Source organism: Vanacampus margaritifer, chromosome 13 (genome assembly GCF_051991255.1).
Source record: "Vanacampus margaritifer isolate UIUO_Vmar chromosome 13, RoL_Vmar_1.0, whole genome shotgun sequence".
NCBI classification, from domain to species: domain Eukaryota; kingdom Metazoa; phylum Chordata; class Actinopteri; order Syngnathiformes; family Syngnathidae; genus Vanacampus; species Vanacampus margaritifer.
The window spans coordinates 13,339,861-13,364,216 of NC_135444.1; the positions used below are offsets into that span (position 1 = coordinate 13,339,861).

The following is a 24,356-nucleotide window of genomic DNA, read 5'->3' on the forward strand; positions in this document are numbered from 1 at the left end:
TATCAAAAGTACTCGTGGTATTGGTGACTAATCAAGAGTTGAGTACTCATACTAGTCGTGGTATCAAACATCTTTACAAAAAAAATGCACCATGCGATTGACTGGCACTCCACTTACCTTTGACCCTAATGTGCCTATTAATAGTTACTCAAGAAAAAATGTTAACTAGCAACCGGCACTTTAAAGCTATATATTGTAATTGAGTACACCTGTTTGATAGTTAAGTTTGTAGAAACTTGGAAGGTGACCTCTTTAATCTCGCCTGCAGATGAAGTGATAAGGCATCAAGGGAGAAGGCAGGCTTTAAGAAATCATGAGGCGGGAGATTGATGTTGCCTCAGTGACAACTCGCCAAGAGAGAAAAAGACAGACGGAGGGGGGAAAAAAAAACAGCCGTTTAGCTGCAGGACTAAACTAAACCCCGACACTGAGGCTGCTGGCTGGAATCAATTCTGTCTTTATCAGCCCCCTTCGTCTGTGTCCAGGAGTCCTGCCCACACAGCAAAGGAGCTGAAGGCGGGAACGGATATGTTTTCCGATAATGAAATTGAACACAGCAAAAATGGGTTTAAAAAGGTGCCTGGCTACAGTCCCTCAGCAGTACAGCACTCTTTTAATCTCAAGTCTTGCTGTTTAGACATGTTTGGTCTTGTTTGTGCCAGGTCAACTTAACTGGAGACCTATTCGTATACTACAGTTTGTTGTGAACTCATAATTCAAAGCAATTGAGTGAAAACGATAAAATACACTTGCTGTGTATTTTCCTGTTAAAATGAGGTGGTTAGCAGCCCACCTACGTGATAAATTAGGTGTTAAAATAAAAGATTCAGGACATGATAGGCCGCATGTCGACTAAAGAGGTAACGCTGTAACCACACAGTCCATTTCATTTAGAAACAACTGCCTATTACCAGTGTAATGGCCGGCCGTGCGAGTGAGTTCCACCTCAGGCCTCGGGCATGCGGAGCTGCTGCTGCTGCTGCTGTGTGATGATCCATCTGCATGGCAGAAAGCATCCATCCAATGTATGGCTACAGGCTGCAGGCCGGCCCATTGTGTGGGCTGAGCACTGTGACTGCTCCCTCTTGTACCTCTGTAATGGGATTACATTAGCCAGGTTCTTCTGCTTCCTCTTCAGATGAATCCTGCACACACACACACTCACACACCATATGCATGCGGCATATTGACGTGCTGGTTGCTCTGTGTGATAATGTTTTGCATATTAGAGATGAACGTTTGGCCACATTTTTATAATAGACCATCAATGATCATTTTATTGTGTTTTTTAACCGGTTTTTCATGTAATTGGTCAATTTACTCATGATGCGTTTTTAAGAATTTCACCTGTAGTTTTTATAAATGCGTGGCTAGCCAGATAGTAAAGGAAAAAAATAGACAGAGAAAAGTTTTCATTGTTTTACAGAGCTAGTTATTGTGTAATTTAGGGCACCGCCAGGGCCAAGCTACTCATTTAAACCAAATTAAAATTAGTACATTTCCGAGTGTCCTCTCAAGGATAAAGACTTGTGTTTAACGCAGCCTGTCAAGACACCAATGAAGAAGATGATGAAGAGAAATGATACACTGGAGGAATGATATGATAGTCTTGTTCTCAAGGACCAGAAATGTGTTTGTTCTTATCCCATCCTTGCAGTAACCTAATTCGTGCAAATTTCGTCCCACCCACAAAAAAAAGAAGAAAAAGATTTAACTTAGAGTTGTCAAAATTAATCGATTAATCGATTATCAAATTAATCCACAACTATTTTAATAATCAAGTAATTATTTGGAGCCATTTTTTTTATTATTTAAAACTGTCCAAATTCTGTGATTTCAGCATAGTAACAGTAATCATTTCACTGTTTTCTCCAGCCGAGAGTTTATAGATGCAAAATAAACACCAATCACTGGTTAACTCATTCACTCTTAGCCATTTTCATTTAAGCAACCCACTTTTCTCCTGGCTGTTTTACTGGATTTTGACCAATTGAAAAGAAAGATCAGTCTCTTCTTTCATCAGAAAAAAAGCACATTTGTATTTGTTTCTGTTTTGCACCAATTAGCATTAGAAAATAGCTAAGTTTCGTCATTACTCCCAAACCTTTTGAAAACACTGGCAAAAAGAGCTTGTTCTAACATGGCTGACCCTTGCTGATCTCTTATACTCTGCTGCCACCTGCTGGCTGTTTTTTGTAATAACTGCCATTGCTTGAAGTGACTTCTTCATGTTAGAAGCTGTATCAAAGCCTTCTGTATGCTCTAGCATAAAAACACATAAAAAATGTATTAATACGTTTTGGGGTTTCAATGAGTTAATAAACAGTAATCAGGGGGGAAAAATGCTTTTGTAATACACTGTAATGCAACATTAAAAATAAATCTGATTAGTCGATTAATGGTTTGAATAATCGATAATCGATTCCAAAAATATTTGATAGTGACAGTCCTTTTTTTTTTGCCCTAAAGGCTTTTATTTCTTTATTTATTTTTTTATCCTAGTTAATGTGTATTTCCCGGAAAGGGCAGCCACACAGTAAAGCAGTCGGTGTTAGTTTGATACTAAATGACATGTCATTGATTTAAATGGTCAGGCCTCTAGCCCACCAAAGTGCTAGAATGTGGAGGTAGCCACCATAAAATTAAAACAGGGATCAATGATGTGTCATATCCTTGCTGCTTCATGGCCTCAACGTGTAATTCGGACTTTGAGGCTGCAGCCATCTCTCATGTCAGACCCTCCAGCTCTGGACTCAATAACCCAGCAGCCCATGGCTGCTGTCTATTACTATCCAATACTAAAGTGTTCACAAGCAGAAAGAAAAAAGATGCATTAGGTTTCAAGTGTGTAAGACCACCCCTGCAGATTCAATCGCACGGGGGAATTGAGAGATGTTGTACTTTTGATGAGTTCTTATTAGCAGTGCATTGAGGCAAGTTAGGGGAGGGTATGACTTTCTGACACAAGCCTCATGGGCTGCATTGAAACCTGGAACACTGCATCTTGTACAAGCTACATGTTCCACAGCCATGCTGCCCCGATAAATATATATTTTTAAACATGATCAATTATACAGTTTGTTTAAGTTTATGTCAAATGTGTCTATCCTCTGCATTATACAGTATGACAGTAAAAAGCTTGTGAATTTTGACATTTTCTACTGGTTATCAGTATTCAATTTTTTTTCTTCTTTTTTCTGGAGAGCTCAGTATTGTTCATTCGGTAATTTTACCGATTTGACATGTCATCATCATTGCTCTCTTTTTTTTTTTTTTTTTAATTTTTATTTATTTTTTTAAATGTATTTAGTTTTTTTGTATGTGGGGTGAGCGTGAAAAAAAAAGTATTCAAATATTGTATAAATTCCTTGCCTACGTATGAAAAGCATAACTCGTGAAGACCTTGCTGTAGAGGATGATATTTGGTGGACATTATTGACATGCTCTTATTGATTGTGCTTAGCCGTGTTTACTCTATGAATTGCTATGAAAGATGGTCGATGTGATGACAAAGGCACTGCAGCGGGGCACGGTTCATCTTACGACTTTTAAGTTCTTTAAATTGCTTCGAATTGGGTTGCCAACTATACAAAACCCCTGCCATGGCTTAAGTGTTGTAACCAGAGAACGAACAATAGAAGTGGAAAATAAAATGTAGTAGAGCATCTAAAGCCCAATGCTTTTAAAACTACAAATTGAACTTCAACAAACATTTTCTTAAAATATACAATGAAATTAGAAGTTTAGGAATGTGATTTTGGAATGTGAGGCTATATTCAGTGCATTTTTGAATAATCCAATTATGGGGCACAGTCATTATGGACCAGAAAACGTTTTTTCTCTAAAGGTTCCCTACAGTGTAAAAAGCATAGAAATGCCCATAATGTCTCGGGAGGCTGAAGTTAGATATACTCAACTAAATGATCCGGACAAATTATATTTCTTTTAGCATATAAAATCAATGTGTGTTACATGCTCAGTGCAGTCATTCAGAGTAGTTCCCCTTACCCTTTATTAGGAAATATTTGTGTGTTTCCCCCAAAAATGTGGCTAACTTTTTGCGATCTCTACAAATGTGCTATTATTTGCACACAGTGCAGACATCGAGACAGACATGTTAAAGCCGTCTACTATTCTGATTCAAGCCATATTCACGTTCATTCTCCTTCGTCCTTTATATCTCTTTCACCCTTCTCCAGTAGTGTGATGTTGCATTTTATTTTGTGTATGCATACAGTACTTGACAGGAGAAAAAGGCTTATAATTAATTTATGAAGTACATTAGTTTTATATGTCAGCATCCAAGCCATGCAGCTACTCCTTGATTAGTCAAATATGCTGTGGAGAGGGTTGTTTTCCTGGACTGTGCACTGGGATAAGACACCAATCACTTACCGTTAGTGCTTCCTGTGGAAATGTGAAAGAGAACTAGCCATTAGTTATTATAATTTTACAGTCTTGCCGTTTTTCCTGTTGTGGCTATTTCATAGCATGCTGTTAATAAAATGCATGTTTATGTATTCTTCATGAGTATATGAAGTAATGGTTGCACTTGTGTTGGTGCCCTTGAATGAGCGGAACGCATGATGCAAGCTGACTAGTGGATTAGCTCCGTCCTGTGGCAGCCGGAGCGAGATATTGTTTGACACTGTGGTGCTTAGCCCATCTGTTTATAATCACACGCATGTGCTCATCAATGTGTGCTGCAGCTACCTGTTAACCTTGTGAAGTTGGAGAATTTGCGAGAGTATGTGGGTATCCAAAATCCGTGTGGCCAAACTTCAACAATTTAAAAAAAGGTACAGCATAAAGTAATAATATATAATATGACAATGAGGAAAGAAAAAAATGTGGAAAACAATACTGAACTCAATAACTATAATAGTGATCGACCGATATGTTTTTTTCAAGGCTGATACTGATACCGATTATTAGTACGTAACCGATATTGTAAGCCAATATTCATTTGCAGGAAAAGAGAAAATTACCGTCAATATTCTAAAAATGTACCTTTTCTTAATTTTAAACATATAAAAAATTGGCAGATAACAAAATTGCTGGGAGCTTCCAGGGTCATCAGCATGTGTTGAGCTAAATCAAAAACTAAGTCCAACCATCAATCTATTTTCTTAGCCGCTTGTCCTCACAAGGGTTGCGGGGTGGCGGGGGGCGGGTACACCTTGAACTGGTTGCCAGCCAATCGCAGGGCACACAGAGACGAACAACAATCCACACTCACAATCACACCTGTGGACAATTTGGAGTGTACAATTAACCTGCCACGCATGTCTTTTTGGACTAAGACTAAACTAAGCAAGTCACTGTAAATAAAGTTTTTCCAAAATTTCAACATAATTTCTTAATTGTATTATTATTATTATTATATATATTTTTTTAGTTTTTAAAAATAAAAAGCCAGTGTTAAAAAAGTTCCTACACTTTAGCAACCAATGCATGTACTATAAATTTAGCTAATTTGGGCTTTTTGTCAGGGTCCGTAAAAGGTTTCAAAATATCTTTGCAGACAGGGAAAATAATAGTAATAATAATAATACTTTTTTTTTTTCACTTCACATCTACAAGAGAGCTCAAAGTGCTACAATAATAAAAATTGTTAAAAGTGGTCTGAATATGTTCAAAATGTCTTTGTAACAAGTAAAAACCCTAAATCCACTACGTTCACAAGCATTCACCACTCAGTGAAATACTAGATGTATCGGCTTTCATATTTGTAAAAAGGTTGATGCCATTATTTGTCAAAATGCCAAATACTGTAACTGCACCGATAATCGGCCTGGTCGATAAGCGGTCTATCCCTAAACTATAACTAAGGTAGGCGGACAGAGCAATGGCAGAAAGAAGATGCCAATAAGAAATTAATGACTATACGAAAAAACAAACAGAGGTAAGAAGTAGCTACAAAATACAAAAAGGATGACTGACCGGTGTCTCCTTTGCACCACTTCTACGTTTATGAACCAAATAGCAACTCACAGTAGGTGTGAGGCAGGAGGCTCCACCCACAAAAGGTCACCTTCAAATTGCAAAACAAAACAAACGTACAGGAACAGAACCAGGAACTGAACACATTTGTTGGCTTGGTTCTTCTTTCAGATTTCAGGACTACAAATCCTGATAAATTTTTTGTTTACTTGGTGTGGGGTCAAACTGTCATGGAACTGTAGTCGGCTTACCTAGCATGTAAAGATTTTTCTGTACAGTATTTGGTGACGACATCTTAGTTGGCATTGATAATTGACACACTACATTAACTCTGGAGAACCCAAGAACCCTTTTCTTCTTTGGAAAATTATGAATTATACATTAAATGACTGCTATAAGTTCACTGAACACCAAAATATATGTTTTTTTCAATTTTAACCCTTTATTCCCTAATTTAGGATTAGGGCGAAATTTGACCCTTTTGGGATTTAGGGGTATCATTTGGAAAAATCAGAACAAAAACTATCAGTAAACTATTTAGAATTTAAGAAAATAATAAATCAAATACACGGCTACATTGAACAATATCATTTTTTTGTTTTATTTGTTGCATTTTAGAACTGGATTTTGAATGTACAAACACACTTTGGCCAATGGAAACAAGAACACACGGACAAAATCACCGCTGGAAAAAAAAAAGAAGGTCTTTGTTATTTGAGTAGCAGAATTTATAGGGGCCCAATTTGATCCCGTGGGTTCTCCAGGGTCTTAATCAAACCTATTAATGAATGTGATTGATTTGCCACATTAATTTTGTTAATCCATGTTGGAAAGTACTGATTAAAAAAAAAAAAAAAAAGTTAAAAAAAAAAAGTTTTGGAAAGGGATGTCCTTTCCTTTCCAAACCTTTCTTTCCTATATGGAGTTACACAAGCATCCGTTATTCTAAAATCTCACATATTGCCAAGCCTTGAAGGTTAACACACTCCCATTTCAATTTTCCTCTGTGTTTCCATTCACTTTGACACAACTCGTCTATAATTTTAAGTATCTTCAACATACATATTCCATGTTCTATATCCAATCCCAGCCTGTATATAAATCAGCAGACATATATGAAGCGTATATTTAAACCATCTGTCATGTACTCATCTACCACCCAGTCATCTTAGACAGCTATGAGAATTGAAAGTGGGGAAATGGTTCCCATTGGATTAATTATACTTCCACTCATCATCTGTCTTTTTTTCTGTGGTTATTATGTACCGGTGATATGTTCAATATGGATGGTTGAAGCCTTTTTTTGTGCCACTTGGTCTTTTCTCATGCTTAACTGCCCTCTGTGGGGCTTGTTTTGGTGTGATAGACTTGTCAATGTACCTACATGCGAAGAAAAAAAAAAAGTATTTTACAGTCAGTGTATCATTAAATTGAATGAGGCCATCCGTCTTTGAACATTTTAGAGCTTTGCTAAAGCAATGTCAAAAATGGGATACAGGTCAAATGATCCCCGCTCATGTAAACTCTTATGCTTCTGCAGGGAACCTTGGCCGTGTTGACTACATCAGTGAATTTGAGTTTGACCTCTTCATCCGGCCCGACACCTGCAATCCCCGATTCCGCGTCTGGTTCAACTTCACCGTGGAGAATGTCCGAGAGACACAGGTCAGTGTTCTGTATTTTGAAAGGCACTGAAGGGGTCACGTTTTGGACATTCATACATCAAAAACACTTTTTTTTCTATACAGGGATGTGATTTTTCCGCTAATTCGCGGAATTACGCTTTTTTTATCTCCCCCCCCCCCTCCAAAAAAAATTCCGAATTTTTATTTTTTTATTTATTTTTTTTTTAGTAGTTCATTGTGTATGCACATGACTCCGACAGATAACATCTTCTGCTATAACAAAGACATTTGTGGTATGCTCTAATATGAGTTACTTTTCATTTGGTCATGATACAATTATTTGTTCATGAAATTTGAACTCTTCAACATTATTTATGTGTTAACTTAGTAATCACATTAGTTAGATATGATGATATTCTCAGTGATAGTTTTTAAAAGCAAAGGCAGTCCAATGTTTTTGAATGTGACTGATTTTGAGTTGACTAAAACTGCCATTTTATATGGGATAGTTCAATATACATTGAAAATTTATGCTGTTGTTTTGTCTATTTCTTTGTCATGTGAGTGCATTGAAAGTACTTAAAAACACGGAAAACCCATGAGCTCCGGGGGGCTTCGCCTTGGACCCTGGACCTAGCTGGGTGCCAGCGGCCCCCAGACCCCCGGCTAAATTTTCAGATAATTTCACTTTGGTCAAATCACATCCCTGTCTATAGTATTGGAAATGTAATCAAATGCCGATTCCAGTTAGGATGCCTTATTAATATTCAACATTTGGTGCCAATTTTTATTCAGACATCGTACTAGATATACAAACTAAACAGATTTCCAGAGACATTGCAGGTGAGCACACACAATTAATTATTCTCAATGAATCAGATCAAATTGAAAACATGAACAATCTTGAATCAAGTTGATTCAATTATTTTTTTGATACAAAAGTATTTAGGGAGTCCTCATTGGGAACCAAAAAAACAAAAGCCACGTAATTCATGAAACCTAATTTAGAATTAATTGTACAATCTGTCAAATTAGACTTCCCTCCCAACATCTATCTGTAAGTTGTGTACAAAGCAAGTTTTCCCCCACTGAATTGAAGTAATCTTCCTTTCCGTGCATCAGTTCTTGTCATAGTCTCCTGGGGTGATTCTGCCACTGGCAAACTGCGAGCTTTGTGATTGGTGGACAGAGGTGGTCACATGGCACAGAGATACACTGTATGTGATGACAGTTAACATAGCTCGGGGAGGGGGCATGGCGGGGGTGTGCTATTTAAATATGACTTTGCTGGATAAGAAGAAGGTAAAACTGGAAACATTGGCAATAAATCCTTACTTTTGTGATATCATTTTTCATGGATAATCTTGTCAAGCTCAGATAAGAACAACAGAGACAATGCAAAGTAGCAGCGCAAGCACAAAGAGAGCAGTGAGCGAGTGAGTGAGGACCATGCAAGCGACAGAAAATGAAATAGATTGAGACACAGAAAAAGGCAAAATAAGGATGAATCCTCACCATACTGTTGCGCCCTGTCTTCCTGTGGAGTGTCCAACACGCCCTATCTGAGCCTATCAGGCCAATCAGCCCATCTCCCCGCAGTGCTGTAGTCAGCACTAATCACATTTTATGGCTCTGAGATGAATGGGAGGCCTCGACTTGGAGCTGAATCGATCCCAGGGCTAGATATGCCAGCACCGGCAGCCTGCAGCTCGGGCCAACAGGATATTTGCTGCTGTGGCAAAATGACAGAAAGTGTGTGGGAGAGATTGGCAGAAAGGGGCTTGGGAAGGCAGTATACATAAAAGGTGTAATAATATTCAGCATTTTAGTGAATACAAATACACGCATGAATAAAATACAGTCGCGCATTTGACTGCCTGCTTCCACATGAGAAGATGACAGCCACTGCCATCTGTTTCTGGGAACATACCTTTTTTATCTGTCCAATGTCCTTCTTCAAAAAGACCATATGCGAATTGGATCTATTCAATTTGGTAGTGTTTCATGTGTTATTTTTCTTTTATCTATGTCTACAACATATTATGTTCAATTGTGTTCCCAGTATCCAAAATGCACATAATCGTGTGACATGAGCACAATCATACAAATTAGGAAATTAGACAAAGGATAATAGAACACAAGTATGTTAAACAGCTAAGTGCAGTTATGTGAGGAGATGCTGTTCTATGGAGATATCAGCCTGGTTCCTGGGGAGAACCAGACCGGTGGAGTGTTTCATCCAGCTAAGCCTTGCTAACTCTCAGCCTGAGCCAGGGGAATGGGGAACAGTAAAAGCCCGTGATATTGGAAGTGAGATGGCTATTTTGAAGGAATGTAAGCTGGTGAAACAGATTTGGTCTGCCTCAATCAGCTTAGAAGCTTTGTTGAAATTGGCTTCACCGGTTATGATGGATGGTTGACTGGATGAATGTCTACTTTTTGTGTCTTCTTTTTTGCATTTACCAAACAAATTGCATACTTCAAAAATCTCATAGCTGCTCTGGTTTAGTTGGTTGCAATCCTAGGGAAAAAATACTCAACTGAAGTCAAGAATATATTGACAAATTATTTAAGTGTCGGGCGGCACGGTGGCTGACTGGTTAGCATGTCCGCCTCCCAGTGCAGAGGTCTTGAGATCGAGTCCGGGCTTCGGCCTTCCTGGGTGGAGTTTGCATGTGCTCCCCGTGCTTGCGTGGGTTTTCTCCGGGTGCTCCGGTTTCCTCCCACATTCCAAAGACATGCAAGGCAGGTTGATTGGACACTCTAAATTGTCCATAGGTGTGATTGTGAGTATGGTTGTTCGTCTCTGTGTGCCCTGCAATTGGCTGGCAACCAGTTCAGGGTGTACCCCGCCTACTGCCCGAAGCCAGCTGGGATAGGCTCCAGCAACCCCGCGACCCTTGTGAGGACAAGCGGTTAGGAAAATGGATGGATGGATATTTAAGTGTCCAGTGGGCTGGTTTACAGGCATCCTACTTTTATGCCTTTTCCATTGCACGGGACCTACTTGGCTCAACATGTTTCTACTTGCTATTGATGCTTTTTATATCCCAAGGTACTATTTCTAGCACTTGATACCACATGGGTACTGTATGTAAACCACTGCTGGTGCATGGCCATTAGCTTAGCATCACCGTAGGCATAAAATAAGTGTTCATATGTGTGGCTGTTTAAAGTGAAAGTCAAACTTAAACATTTCTTGACAATAATATGTTATATGTGACCTCACTAGTCTGAACATGACATCCTGATTAACATTGCATTTGTGGAATAAGAGTTATGAAGCAAAATCCAGCCATTTTTATCCATCTCAGGGGGCGGCCATTTTGCCACTTGCTGTCGACTGAAGATGACATCACAGACTACGTTTACATGCAACCCTATTAAACACCGAATATTGGCATTATTCGGGTTTTGAAAGGCCATGTAAACACGCGCAATAAGACGAATGTGCTCTTATTCGTGTTTTTAAAAACCCAAACAAGAGCCCTGGGTTACCCCTTTCATAACCGGAATATTGGTTCATATAAACACAATCGGAATACCTCAAATGAACGGGGCATTGCTTTTTGTTGTGCGCATGCTCACAACCTCTTCTTTGTCTCTTTTTCATCTTCTTCACTTATTTATATTAGCAAGGAATCCTGGTCTTCTTAGTAACGACATGTATGCGCAGCGCCGTTCCACTCGCTACACGAGCCTCGCTTGAATACATGGCATACATGCAATGGCCCTGGTTGATCTCTTATACTCTGCTGCCACCTGCTGTCCGTTTTTTGTAATAACTACCATTGATTAAAGCCACCTCTTCTGGTCATAGGCTGCATCAAAGACTTTGGTATGCTCTAGCATTAAAAAAAAAAAAAACACACACATTAAAAAACATATAAATATGTTTTTGGGACCATGGTAATATTGACAATAGAACGTTTTATACGTTTTGGGGAGCAAATGAGCTAATGGCCTAAGCTTTGGTCACGTAGCACAGGTACGCACCTCTTGAACATGATTGAACATTTGTTTTTTCCTTACCATAAATATTTCACGTCTCAACAAAAAGGTTTGTACTCATACAGTCACATTTAAAGAAACTTTCCGAATACCTATTGCAGGTATGCTGACTTATATCTAACAAAAGTTTATGTTCCATATCCAAAGTGAGTGAACCTCAACAAGCAAGTTCCTGCTAGCACCATTGCATTTCATCCTCCGCCTATGTTGTGGCCAGAAAGCGGTGGATGAGTTGATATGACAGCCCATTGGGCAAGTTGATATGCCATTCCATTCTGCTGTAGGGGTGTGCTAAATGTCAGGCTCCGTGAAGGGTACGGCTGTGAGCTATTATCATTGGGGCCTTCAGGGAGCCATTCATAGAAGACAGGCAGTAAAACCTTGCACCGAGTACCTTCAACTCAAATGATTTGTAAGCCTCACTTGCCCAGCGAAAGCACAGTACAGAACGGTTACTCACCATAACCAGGGAAGAGGATCAACTCGTGCAGAGTATTCTATTTTGTACCTTCAAATCCCAATGGGCCAACCTTGTTTTAATGTTGGAGAACATAGCCCACTGAATATAATTCACCATCAGGGACATTATTGAGTCCGACACACTCGATAAGTTAGATATTGATTAGAACATCAAGTATGTAAGGCTTTCCTACATTGTTTGCATAATGCCAACCAACACTTGTTGTTTACAGTAGCTACTGCTGTGACTAACAGCGTATGCAGCGAGATAACGCCCATACACTATATGACCTAAAATACATGAAAGGCCATTTAACCGACAGGATGAGAAAATAGAGGAACAAATGGAGTTCGCCCTTTGCAGTTATACCAGCTTCAAATCATCCGAGAAGACTGACAAAAAGCACGTCTGTGTTATTTTTTTATTTTTATTTTTTGTTCCTTCATCCTGTAGCTGATTTGTGGGGTTCAGAGGTCACACATGTTGGACAAGAGGGCTTGGTTGACAATCTAGGTTCTTGTTCATCCCAAAAGTATTTGATGGGATGATGTCAAAATTGAACTTTCCCAATACTCAAGGTTGCAAGGATGTTTACAAACAGTTTTCATTTATTTAACTCCATAAAAGTTGTATACAGGCGCTCCCCTACTTACGAACGAGTTACGTTCCGAGCGATCGTTCGTAAGGTGAATTTGTTCGTAAGTTGCTTCAGCGCTATATTTTGCTTCAGCGCTATATTTTGTATTATAATTTATGTTTAAAGCCTATATAAGTATATTGAAGGTTTATATAAGTATCTTTAAGGCTTGTATAAGTAACCTGTATTGGTTTGTACTGAAAAAAACATTTAATAAAATGGAGAGAATACGTACAGTGCTGTACTGTACTGTACTACGTATGTTAGAGAGAGAGAGCGAGAGACACACACAGTATGTACATGTACGTAATAAGATAAATAAAATGAAGTTTAACTTACTTTTGGAAGATGTACTCGATGCTTGAGGAGGAGGAGGAGGAAGAGGAGGATTTTATATCATGAGAGGGTCTTCGTCGTCGCTGGAATGGGCTTTAAAAGTTACTTCCTCCTTCATGGGGACCGGCGTTTCTTCCTCTTCCTCCTCGACACGTTGCTGAGCCTCCAATGCTGGGTGAGCTCTCACAGCGCCAAGCGTCGGTATTAGCGGCGGAAAGAAGCACTACTCTGAAAAAGGCACGCATACAAAATCTAACTTAACGAACATTTTTCGACATACTGTACGCGCAGACATGTTCGTATGTACCGTTGTTCGTAACTCGAATGTTCGTAAGTAGGGAAGCGTCTGTACTGTTAAACATTTCTCATACAGCATAATGTGACTGACGTATTTTTATTTTTTTATTAAACATGTATATGGTATTTTAAATCAACATTGAATTAACTTTTGCAAGACGATTCTGTTAGAATATATTGCAGAAGGATCAGAAGTCCAAAAAAAAAAAGACTTGTTTAAGTTGCATTATGATTTTCTGCCAATAAAAGTGAAGTATGTTAGCTCTGGATCAAGTTTCCCAACATCCTTCCACCATCTTGTCTGCATTGTCCTTCAGCGGGGGCACTAGGAGACAGACAGGCAATTGTCTAGCAACGTTGAGTGAATGTTGCTCCATCATTGCTGTCGTCACATTGGCAATGATCGTGAAGACAGCTGGTTGGTGTCAATGACTCATGACGGGAGTCCGAGAGGGTCATGAACCTCCAAATCTGTGATTAGCGTTGACTTTTCTTTTTTTTTTTTTTTTTAGGTCAAATTTTGATTTTCAACTGAATCATTTTTCCTATCCTTGTCCTTCTGGTGCATACTATGGCAAAATGTGGTTGTGGGTGATATCTGCTTCCTTTCACTACATTCTACAAAGGCATTTTCTGTGTCACTCTGCCAAATGGTTTATCGCTTAAAACAGTCGCTACATAGGCTGATAAAGTTTGGATGGACTAGTTTTAAACATAATGAGAACTTCTAGAAAGGCACAGGGCATCATGCAGTTTGTCAGGGTGGTTTAGGGTATCTTGGATGACCTTGTTCTCTAAAAGAGAATCTCAGGCATCCTTCCTTATTGTGAATGCTGATGCTCCCCAGATCACTCTATAATGACTTGGACAAAAGAATATGACGACAGCACAGAATGGATTTTTAAACGGTCGCCCTGATAGTGGAATGAGTTTTCCCTGGGTTATCACTGCTGACACAAGGTTCCTTATCAAAGTTCATTTCCCTATTTTTAAACTTGATTCACTTTAAAAGGAGGCACAGAGCTAATGGTATGTTTTCTAATATAGTCGACTCAACATTCTTTTTGTATTAATTCTTGATTTCCTAAATCAGGTTTAGTGAACTACAAATATTGAAAATAACACATTTAATTTTCCATCCATCTATTTTCTCTACAGATTATCATTAGGAGGGTCATGGGTGTGCTGTAGCATATCCCAGATGACTTTGTCCAAGAGGCAGGATACACCCTGAACTTGGTACTCGCCAATTGCAGGGCACGTTCACACACAACAACCGTTCACATTCACACCTAAGGACAATTTAGAGTCTTTAACATGCACATTTTTGGAATGTGGGAGGAAACAGAAGTACAGCTTGTACACCCTTAAGGTTGTGCTATTTAGAAAAAAAGGTGAACAAAATCAAAGCCACACACTGAAAATCAAGTGACATCACACAATCTGGCAATCAGACTATTACATCATCAACAATATTTTGCAAATCTCCTGCCCTTTCAGCTCGGTAAAAATCGAAAAGCCCGACTCCTCAAGCATCTTTTCTTTGACATTTTGTGTTGGGATGCTAGTGATGCAAAAAAGACGACCATAGAATAAAAAATGGAACTAACTTTGTCATAGCAGTAACAAAAGCACTGCAGACATTTCTGTCTCCATATTGTGTTTTCAACTAATAATTACACAATTTATATTTTTGACAACATTTTACCATGTTGCATTTAACTTAATTTCACAAATGTATGACAGTCAAAAACTTTCAACTGTGCTTAAAACATTGCTTAACCAAAGTTTTGCATTGACAGTTTGACTCTGGTAAAGTTTATTTCAATGTTCATTGCTATTATCAGAACAATTATTTGTTGTCACAACTTGGAAGTCAACCAACGTCACCGTCAAGGAACGCATTGTGTTGTGATTTAGGAGGTTTTGTTGTATTTTCGAAGTTTAGAAACCGACTGAGAATGTTGGATTTTCTAAAATAAAAATGTATGTGTTTACGTTGTCCAACGTGTGTTTTAATCCTGTGCAATACAACCATTTGCGGTCGTAATGTGTTTTATCAGAACTTTTGGAGACGGGTTGGTGTGTCTGCCATCAGTGCAGTAATCAGTGAAGTGTTCATTGAGAGTCCAGCTGTGTGCCAGTGTGTAATGCTGCCAATGTGCACCAATTTTCCAAATCAAGGCGCAGGGTGCTGGCAAAGTTGTATTTTTTTGTGTGGCTGCAGCTGAATATGCAAACAGGGTACCATTAGCGGAATTTTTTATTTTTATTTTTTAACTATGTCCTCTATTGTTGATCATTACAGTATTTAATTTTACTGTAAGAGTGTGAATATTTTTTTTCCCCATAGCAGTAAAGGAAAATATATAATTCAGTTGTTGAGTTATTTGCAGAAAAAAACAACAACAACACCACCAACCCATATGTGTATACCACTTGACTCTTGCAAAATGGCCTACAATCTCCATGAAATTGGAACTGTAAGCTTGTGCCTCTGGGCTGTTTTCGTCTTAGATAAGATAAATGCAAACATTCACTTCACAGTTCCTAATAAATTTCACCAACTGTACAAGCTTTCACACAAACACCACAATGTGAAAACTAACTACAATATTGTACATGCAATTTCCCAAAATACAAAAAGCCTGAAATGAAAGTGGACGTTAATAATTGATTAATTATTATGGCTGTGTTGGCAGGGTGCCAGCACATACAGTGTTTATTTATTTTTATTTTTTTAATTGTATTAATTTATTATTATTATTATTTTTAAGTGTTTAAAAGAAGCAGCTGTTGAGACAAGCATGAAACATATTTTACAAATATAATAAATATATTTCTTTTGTGTTCAGAATAGCTGCATGTTTGAAAAAGTGAGAAGTAATAGTGTTATTTTCCAGACCTGCAATATGCTTTGGGAATGCTGCTCTTTTTATTTCAAAGCAAAATTGAATACAATCCTACCAAATGTGTTATTCCTTTACAGAGAATGATGAAATCCTTAGATTAGTCATAAAACAAGAACTAATATTATTTACGTGATACCCAGCAAGATATTTTCCAGCCTTTTTCTGTTTATCCAACACATGTTTGATTTTATGTATTGCTATTTTTTTTTCACTCTCTGTAAAAGTGATATGATGCAATTTTCTTCATTTGGAATAGTAAGTTTAAAGCTCCCAATGCATTTGCATGTTTGAAAATAAAAGCTCCTTAAAGGCAGTGGGTCTCAACAGTTGTCAGTCCCTATAGTTGCAAAGTCGTGACCCACTTTTATAGAATTTAAGAACAATAAAGAAAACCTTTTGTTTAAAAATAGCCACTGAAAGCATGTATAGTATATTCTATGTTTTTTTTTTTTTTAACATAACAACACTTGATGTTCTTTCGTGCTGTAGTGAAATCCGTGAGATGCCGTTTTACAAGTATGACGTCTGAGCTGCACTGTATTTGTTTTCAGACTAAATTAGCGGCAATAGGGCAAGGCAGTTATAATTACTTATTATCTTCCATGCGGGAATTCAGTAGTCCTCCGTGCCGTGCGAAAAAAGCAGAACGCAATTACATAGGGTGACCAAACGACATGTCCTCTTTTGGGAGGACAGACCATTTTCTTATGTCCTGTTTGGGCGTCCAGGGGTTTTATAAATTAATGAAATTGTCCGGTTGGCATTGTGTGACTAATAGGAGGTGAAGTACACTGTGTAACTGCGACTGGTACCACAATTTCAAGGCCGGGGCAAGTGTCCTCTTTTTTGGGAAATAGGAAAATACACCGGAACACCGTTCCTTACAGAAACGTTCAACTGCCATTGTGGAGTAAACAATTTTGACTGGGCTATTGTTATTGATAAAATCATTACAAAGTATTCATAAAGTCTTTCTTGGTAAAGGCATTCGGTTTGAACTTAGAGTAAAATATTGGCCCAATGCTAAAAATATAGCTTTTTTCCCCCCATAATGCCACATAATGGGGTAATGCCACAATTTTGCATACCCCGTGGCATTAGGGGAAACAACGTTTTTTAGCATTTAGCCTATGTTTTACCAATACATTCGAACGACTTACCAAGACGTTCAAACAACTTGACCAAAATGTTGGAACGACTTTACCAAATTGTTCAAATGACTATCAATACGTTTGAACGACTTTATCAAGCCGCTTGAACGACTTTGTTGGTGCGGAACGATACCAAGCTTGAATAGCAGCTGTTATTAGTCAATTTTCTACATTCAATGTTACAACTCCAACTTCTACGCTTTTGATCCATGGCAGCACCCTCATCCCCACCTTTTTTCTAGTGACTTTACCAATAGGTTCTAAAAACTTTACCAATGCATTTGAATGATTATCAATATGTTTGAACAACTTTACCAATACGTACAAATGACTTTATGAAGGTGTTCAAATGACCTTGTGGGGCGTTCAAACGCCATAGAAGTTTTTTTCAGAATAAAAGTCCAGTCCGACCTAGGATGTGCAATGAATAACACATTACAGGGAGTTCAGTTTTTAGTATGGCGGCAACTGAGTGTGCCTTCTTGTGCTGTGTGATGACATTCATATGTTTCTGCACGAGCTTATTCACTGTTTGCCATTTGGCACCGCCATAAACAGATGAGCCCCTGTAATGTATGACTAGCTGTCCACGACCAACCCCTAATAATTCCACAACACAGTTTTTAGTACCGACCCACTACTACTCAAAGGATTTTTAAGATATACAGACGCTCCCCAACTTACGAACGAGTTACGTTCCGAGCGATCGTTCGTAAGGTGAATTTGTTCGTAAGTTGCTTCAGTGCTATATTTTGTATTATAATTTATGTTTAAAGAGAATACGTATGTTAGAGAGAGAGAGCGAGAGACACACACAGTATGTACATGTACGTAATAAGATAAATAAAATGAAGTTTAACTTACTTTTGGAAGATGTACTCGATGCTTAAGGATTTGATGGAGGAGGAGGAGGAAAAAGAGGAGGATTTTATATCATGAGAGTTTCTTCGTCGTCGCTGGAATGGGCTTCAAAAGTTACTTCCTCCTCCGTAACTTCAATGTAGGAAGAAGTTGAGGGTCGCGGAGAAGAAGATGAGGGTTGATGAGTATCTTCCTTGGAGGATTTACTAGAAACTGGCCGAAAGAAGCGATCTAACTACGATTGCACAGTTTCCTTCTTTTTTTCATCATAAATGATGCAGTAGCACTGTATGGCATCATTCAATTGATTTGCAACCTTTGTGCAACGTTCAATATTTGGGTCTTGCTGCTCGAAGAGTGCGATGGCTTTTTCCTCCTCCTCGACACGTTGCTGAGCCTCCAATGCTGGGTGAGCTCTCACAGCGCCAAGCGTCGGTATTAGCGGCGGAAAGAAGCACTACAGTACTCGGAAAAAGGTGCGCAATAAAAAATCTAACTTACAGCATCTCTTTCCGAACATTTTTTGACATGCGCGCATGCGCGCAGACATGTTCGTATGTACCGTTGTTCGTAACTCGAATGTTCGTAAGTAGGGGAGCGTCTGTACTTTCTTTGAAAAAAAAAACAAAAATAAAAACATTGCTTATATTGTGAACATCTGTGCATCTCAATGCTGTGAATAGCCACACTACTCACATTTTATTGAATTTCACACCCATTTTAATTGTCAACATTTTGTGATTTGTTGATTCGTGAATTTTTTTTACAAAACGTTATTGACGGAGACATGAATATTGGTGAGGTTTCCCAAGGACGCATGATGTGTTAGGTAAGGCCCTTACAGAGCTTCTGTGCATCTGCATGAAATGATGAGCCTGGTGTCAGGGCATGGATCATCCTTTTTCACCGAGTAATGAATACAGATTGCACGCTGGATAGAGGGCCTCAGCAATCTGCTGCTCCACAAATGAAACAACTGCCATTCTAATGAAATAGACTTTTCATGCCAGCACACCCCTCAACGCGGCCTAAATTCAATTCCAGACCCACAGATTTGCGTGTTGGGGGACTCAGAGATGCAGGATGCAAGAGAGGAGGGCTTAAAAATGCTGTAATTAGAGTATTGTTTAAAAGTATGTGTGTATCTGGGTGTATGTTGACGTGTTAAGGTGGCGGTGTAGTGGGAGGGGCACCTGTCGTGATATTGTCGTTAACCACCTGGTTATTTTAGATCACAGCCGGCGAAATGGGGTCCAATCACAGCAATCACACTCCCACAAAGACACGCTTGTGTACAACTTCACACGCTAAGCTAATTATGCCAACTAGCGGCTTGGGAGAACACGTTCCCTGTATTCTGTATTTAGGGAACAGCGAGGAGAGCCACAGTGCCTCTTTGATGCTGCTTTTGTTTTCTTGTTTGTGTGGTTTAATAATTTAATCAAGCCAAACGTCCTCCTTCTCTGTGTAACTGTCTGTTGGCGAAGGCTAATTACGCTGCAGATTGTTCTCCTGGTGCTATAGATGAGAGTTTAGATCCAGAGGGGCGGAGGGGTGGCATTCGTGTGCGTTGATGGCTGTAATTTAACAGTGGGCTGGTGGGCTAAGCTGTCTGACAACCGCTGTTTTATTGTTTCGGAAGGCTGCTGACAAGCTAATATTCTAAAATGCAGCCATCACGGCTCAAGAGCGGCCCAGCAAACTAATGCCTTTTCTGACCGTTAATTATTCATTTGAATACAATTTCACGAAAAGAAATACATTTGTTGACATAGAGTAGCGACTCTATTTTTGACATGAGACAGCAATTACTGCAATAGGTCCCTCTTTGTCTAATGTTTTAACATTGTCAATCTATGCTCTTTTAGTAAATTTTGTAACCTACTTTTGTTTTCTCTTCTTTGCTTCTGAATGTTGTTAACTGCTTTGTTTGTTGATGCTTATAGGCGTTGTCTTTCCTTGTGTAAAGCACATTGAGTTGCCTTGTGTATGAAATGTGCTATACAAATAAACGTGCCTTGCCTCTTTTCATATCATACATTTGTCAGATTATCAGTTTAATGAAAACACTTGAATTGGTGACCACAATGCAATGTATCCCATTGTTCAATATCCTATCCTGTATGTACCGTATAACTAGATAAATAACTGTTAAGATTGAATACGTTTTTTTTTTTAATGATCCAAGTGAAATTTAACCTGTAAATAGATGTTTACTTGCTTTGAAATAATAGTTTTAGACATATTCAGCGCTGCTTCTGAGCATTGAGCTCCACGATGCTCCTCTTGCTAATTAATAATCTAGTTTAAATGGACCCTAGTGTTTTTTTGTTTTTTTTTGACTGGATTTTCCAACTATGTGAGTGCAGCTTTTACTGACTAAATGGTCTATACCAGGGGTTTCCTAACTATTTTCTCTGAGGATCGCACACAGTAAATAGAAGGATGCATGGGTCACAAATCTATCTATCTATCTATCTATCTATCTATCTATCTATCTATCTATCTATCTATCTATCTATCTATCTATCTATCTATCTATCTATCTATCTATCTTCATTATGCATCTTCATCTTCCATCATTTTTAAATAGCATTGCTGGCCATGTCAAATGTTATTTTTTAGTATATGCTGTGGGCGGCTAAAAATGGAGGGCGGGCGGCCCGCTAATGGCCCCCAGGCCTTATTTTGCATACCACTGCTCTGCCCTACTTAGAATATCTCAATTTCGTCTGGGGTTAATCCAAATTAGTGTGACTGTGATTTGTTCATTCTTAACTAAGCCACATCTCCAGTTATTTATCCACATCTCTGAGATATTGTGCCACCGCGATATATTAGATGTTTCTTTTTAACTTACTCTCTTTAAAAGCTTTCAGTTTTTTTTCTTAAATTCAATTGTGCATATTTTATAGGTCATACTAATGATGTTTTTTTTAAAATAACATACATTGGTGTTATTTTGGTGTCACAAAAAAAAAAAAGGGAAATTAAACAGGCGTGACCAACAATGATTTGAACACTACATCGATGGGAAATTATCAGAAAAGGCTGAGTACTATGATATGCTGTTAAACCACATGCAGTATTTACCATACTGGGTCCTTTATTGATGTGCTTGATTTATTTTCCATTTCTACAATCAATACACAATACACTCATTGTTTCTTTTTTTCACGGTCAGATGCATTTCATGGATTTTCCTGTGATGTTTGTAATGACAGCATTAGCCATCAGTGCTGTCATACCTTGGAAGTCTTCATTTTCCGTCCAGAGACTGACCGGATTGCCTAACTGATTAGATTCAATGCTGCTGGTTCCAATTAGTTTTTACACAACAAAATCTTCCTAGACACCAGATTAGCATGGACTGATTAACTGTATAATGTGATGCACTGGGGATACAGCCTGCATTGTTGCATATGGTGTTTAATAATACACAAATGAGATGATCTGAACTTGCCATATTTTAATCTGTGATTGGGGCATTTACAACAGTGTTAATTCTGATTGGACTAAATTGGACTAAAGTATGTGGGGCTCATCCTGAATTTTGATTAAAACAGATGAAATGGTCACATCAGAAAGCAAATTCTTAATGTTTCCTTTTGGTAGAAAAAAGCACCAAAAGTGGTAGCAGACCTTGATGGCTTTGGGACATTAGAACCACCTCAGAGGTTTGGACATCAATGGTCATCACTGACCTCATCAATATGTTTTATTTTAAATTGTTAGGGCCTTGTGTGGGATACTATTAACATACTGTATGTGTAAAACATTATTTCCCAACTAAACAGTGTTTTCCAAAGGTCACAATGCACTTTCTTCTTTCTGTTTTGTGTCAAGTATTATTTGGACATCAGCATTAGACAGTTTAGGGTTTGCAGTTTTTTCAACATATCATTCCTTTGCCGGTGGCTTGCCAATTGACATTGGAGCAGCGCTGCAAAATTGCCGCCTGGCAAAGTTTTTCTTTGCCTGACTGCAGTTCAGCACCCATTTGAGGTGCTTTATGGCCGCCACACTGCTCCAACGCGTTGTACAATTTATGTTTATCAATGGCAAGTTTCTAGAAGCAGGAGCTGGTCTTGACAAACCACACAACAACAAAAGTTTGCTATTACATTGAACTCTTAGAAGAGCCATCAATGCAAAGCAGACAAAACATGTGCAGCAATGCTCCAATTTGAAATGGCGATCCATAGGCAAGGGAATGATATTCTTACAAAAATTCTAAAGCTGAAGCTGTCAAATGCTGATAACCTCACGTCTGTCTGAATGATACTTGAAAGGAAACAGAACATTAGAAATGTATAGTGACTTTTGGGAGACCCTGTGGATTGATATGCCGATGCAAGATACTGTATATAATTATTATTATTTTTTTTTTTATAATTGATTAATCATTTAGATATCTTTAATTTAAAATTTTGCAAACACTCAGATTTTCAGCTTCTTAAAGGTAAATATGTGATTCATGTAGCCCTCTATGAAATCAGACTGATTACCTTTGTGTTGAATCAAAATTAAATTAATTTTACTTTGGAAAACAACGATCAACATTTTTGCCTATTTTATGGCTTACTATGGACCAAACCAGTTAATTAATCCCCTGTTTTTGAATAAAGGATGGAAATTAAAAAAAAAAATTCCATCCGATTTATTGATTAATCAACAAAATAATTGACAGCTTAATTGATTAAAAAAAATAATGTTAGTTGCAGCTAATGTGGGATTTTTTTTCCTTTTTTCTTTTTCTTTTTAACTATCCTTTGCCATCGGAGCAGATAAGTTCCCCAAGTTAAAATACAAGAGCATTAGGGTAAGCTGTCTCGGCTTGTAGAGCAGAAATAACTTGGCGCCACAGTGATTTGAGTCACCGTTTGACACAAGCTACAGGCTGTATATCTCCTGAGGCCCTCGGTCTTTGGTGGACAGTAATAAAAAGCTTCCTGATAACATTTTCAGGGATTCTGGCGCCATTGACTCATTCATCTTCACTGTGTATATATAGTGTATTTTATTTATATGACAAACCTTCAATCTTGGTAGTGAATTTATTTAGAACACCCTTGAAAATTCTGTCTTTTAAACCCCCCAACCCAAACTGTAGACTTTTCAAATGCTTTATTTCACTGATAGTAATTAAGGAGGAAATGTTTGTCATTTGCATGGTGTAATTTGAGACACTCCAGTTTTGCAGTTATCATTGTGAAGTGTGGTTAGCTGTGCTAACACATGAACATCCGTAACAAGAGATAAAAATCAGTTTTGCCCAATCAAAGTACCCACAATTCACACTTGATTTATAACATAATGAAACCCTGATACTTTTAAACTGTTTAATCACACCCCATTTGGAGTTTACTTTAAAACAAAAACTCAACAAAAAATAAATATACATCTGGGAGATTAGCATCGACTTTGGCGAGTGATAATTCCTTCAAATATGAAATGTTCAGCATACAAATGCAGTAGGAACACGTACATATTGTAACAATACTCAAAGGCACACATTCTTCAAAATCTGTAAAAAACAAACAACAAAAACGAGTGATATAATAGAGGTCAATCTTAATGTTCTTCTTTGACTCTTCGTATTGTAAATTAAGTGTGCACTCCATGCATATGCGACACCACACTGCCCCTAACAGGGCAAGGTGCACACTGCAGGAACAGACAATATTTATTTGTATTTTTTTTATTGCTATTATTTTAATATATTGTTATATTACTTTGTTTCAAATTTGTTTTGTGGTTGTTTTTTCAAGTTTTATTTAGTTGACTTTTCAAGGATTCAAGGAATTTTTATTGTCGCTCGCACCAAATAAATATTCATAATATTAGATCAAATGAATACGATTAAAGAGATATTATTATTATTTTCGCCCAGCCCTACTCTGTCAAATACCATCCCTGTAAAAAAATTACAACATCAGCAAAGCAAACTGTAAAACTGTAAAACACAAACCAGATTGGGAATCACCTTGGTGCTTTGTTTAGCCAGAATGTGTGATATCTCCACTGTGGCAGCTTCCCCTCTGCAGTGTTTGAGAGTACACAGATGCTGTTTGTCTTTCTGATGTTGAGATTTAGCATCTCCAGGGATGCTGCGGACTTGTG

At 38.2% G+C, this 24,356-nt stretch overlaps 1 protein-coding gene across 2 annotated transcripts in view; it reads left to right on the plus strand.

Moving 5' to 3' along the window:
* The window catches only part of agbl4 (AGBL carboxypeptidase 4), a 336,250-nt gene that overhangs the window by 15,000 nt on the left and 296,894 nt on the right, over positions 1-24,356 (plus strand). For both annotated transcript variants that reach the window (XM_077584564.1, XM_077584565.1), the window contains exon 3: positions 7,484-7,608. In XM_077584564.1, the coding sequence (XP_077440690.1) occupies positions 7,484-7,608 (125 nt within the window). The remainder of the gene's footprint in view (positions 1-7,483; positions 7,609-24,356) is intronic.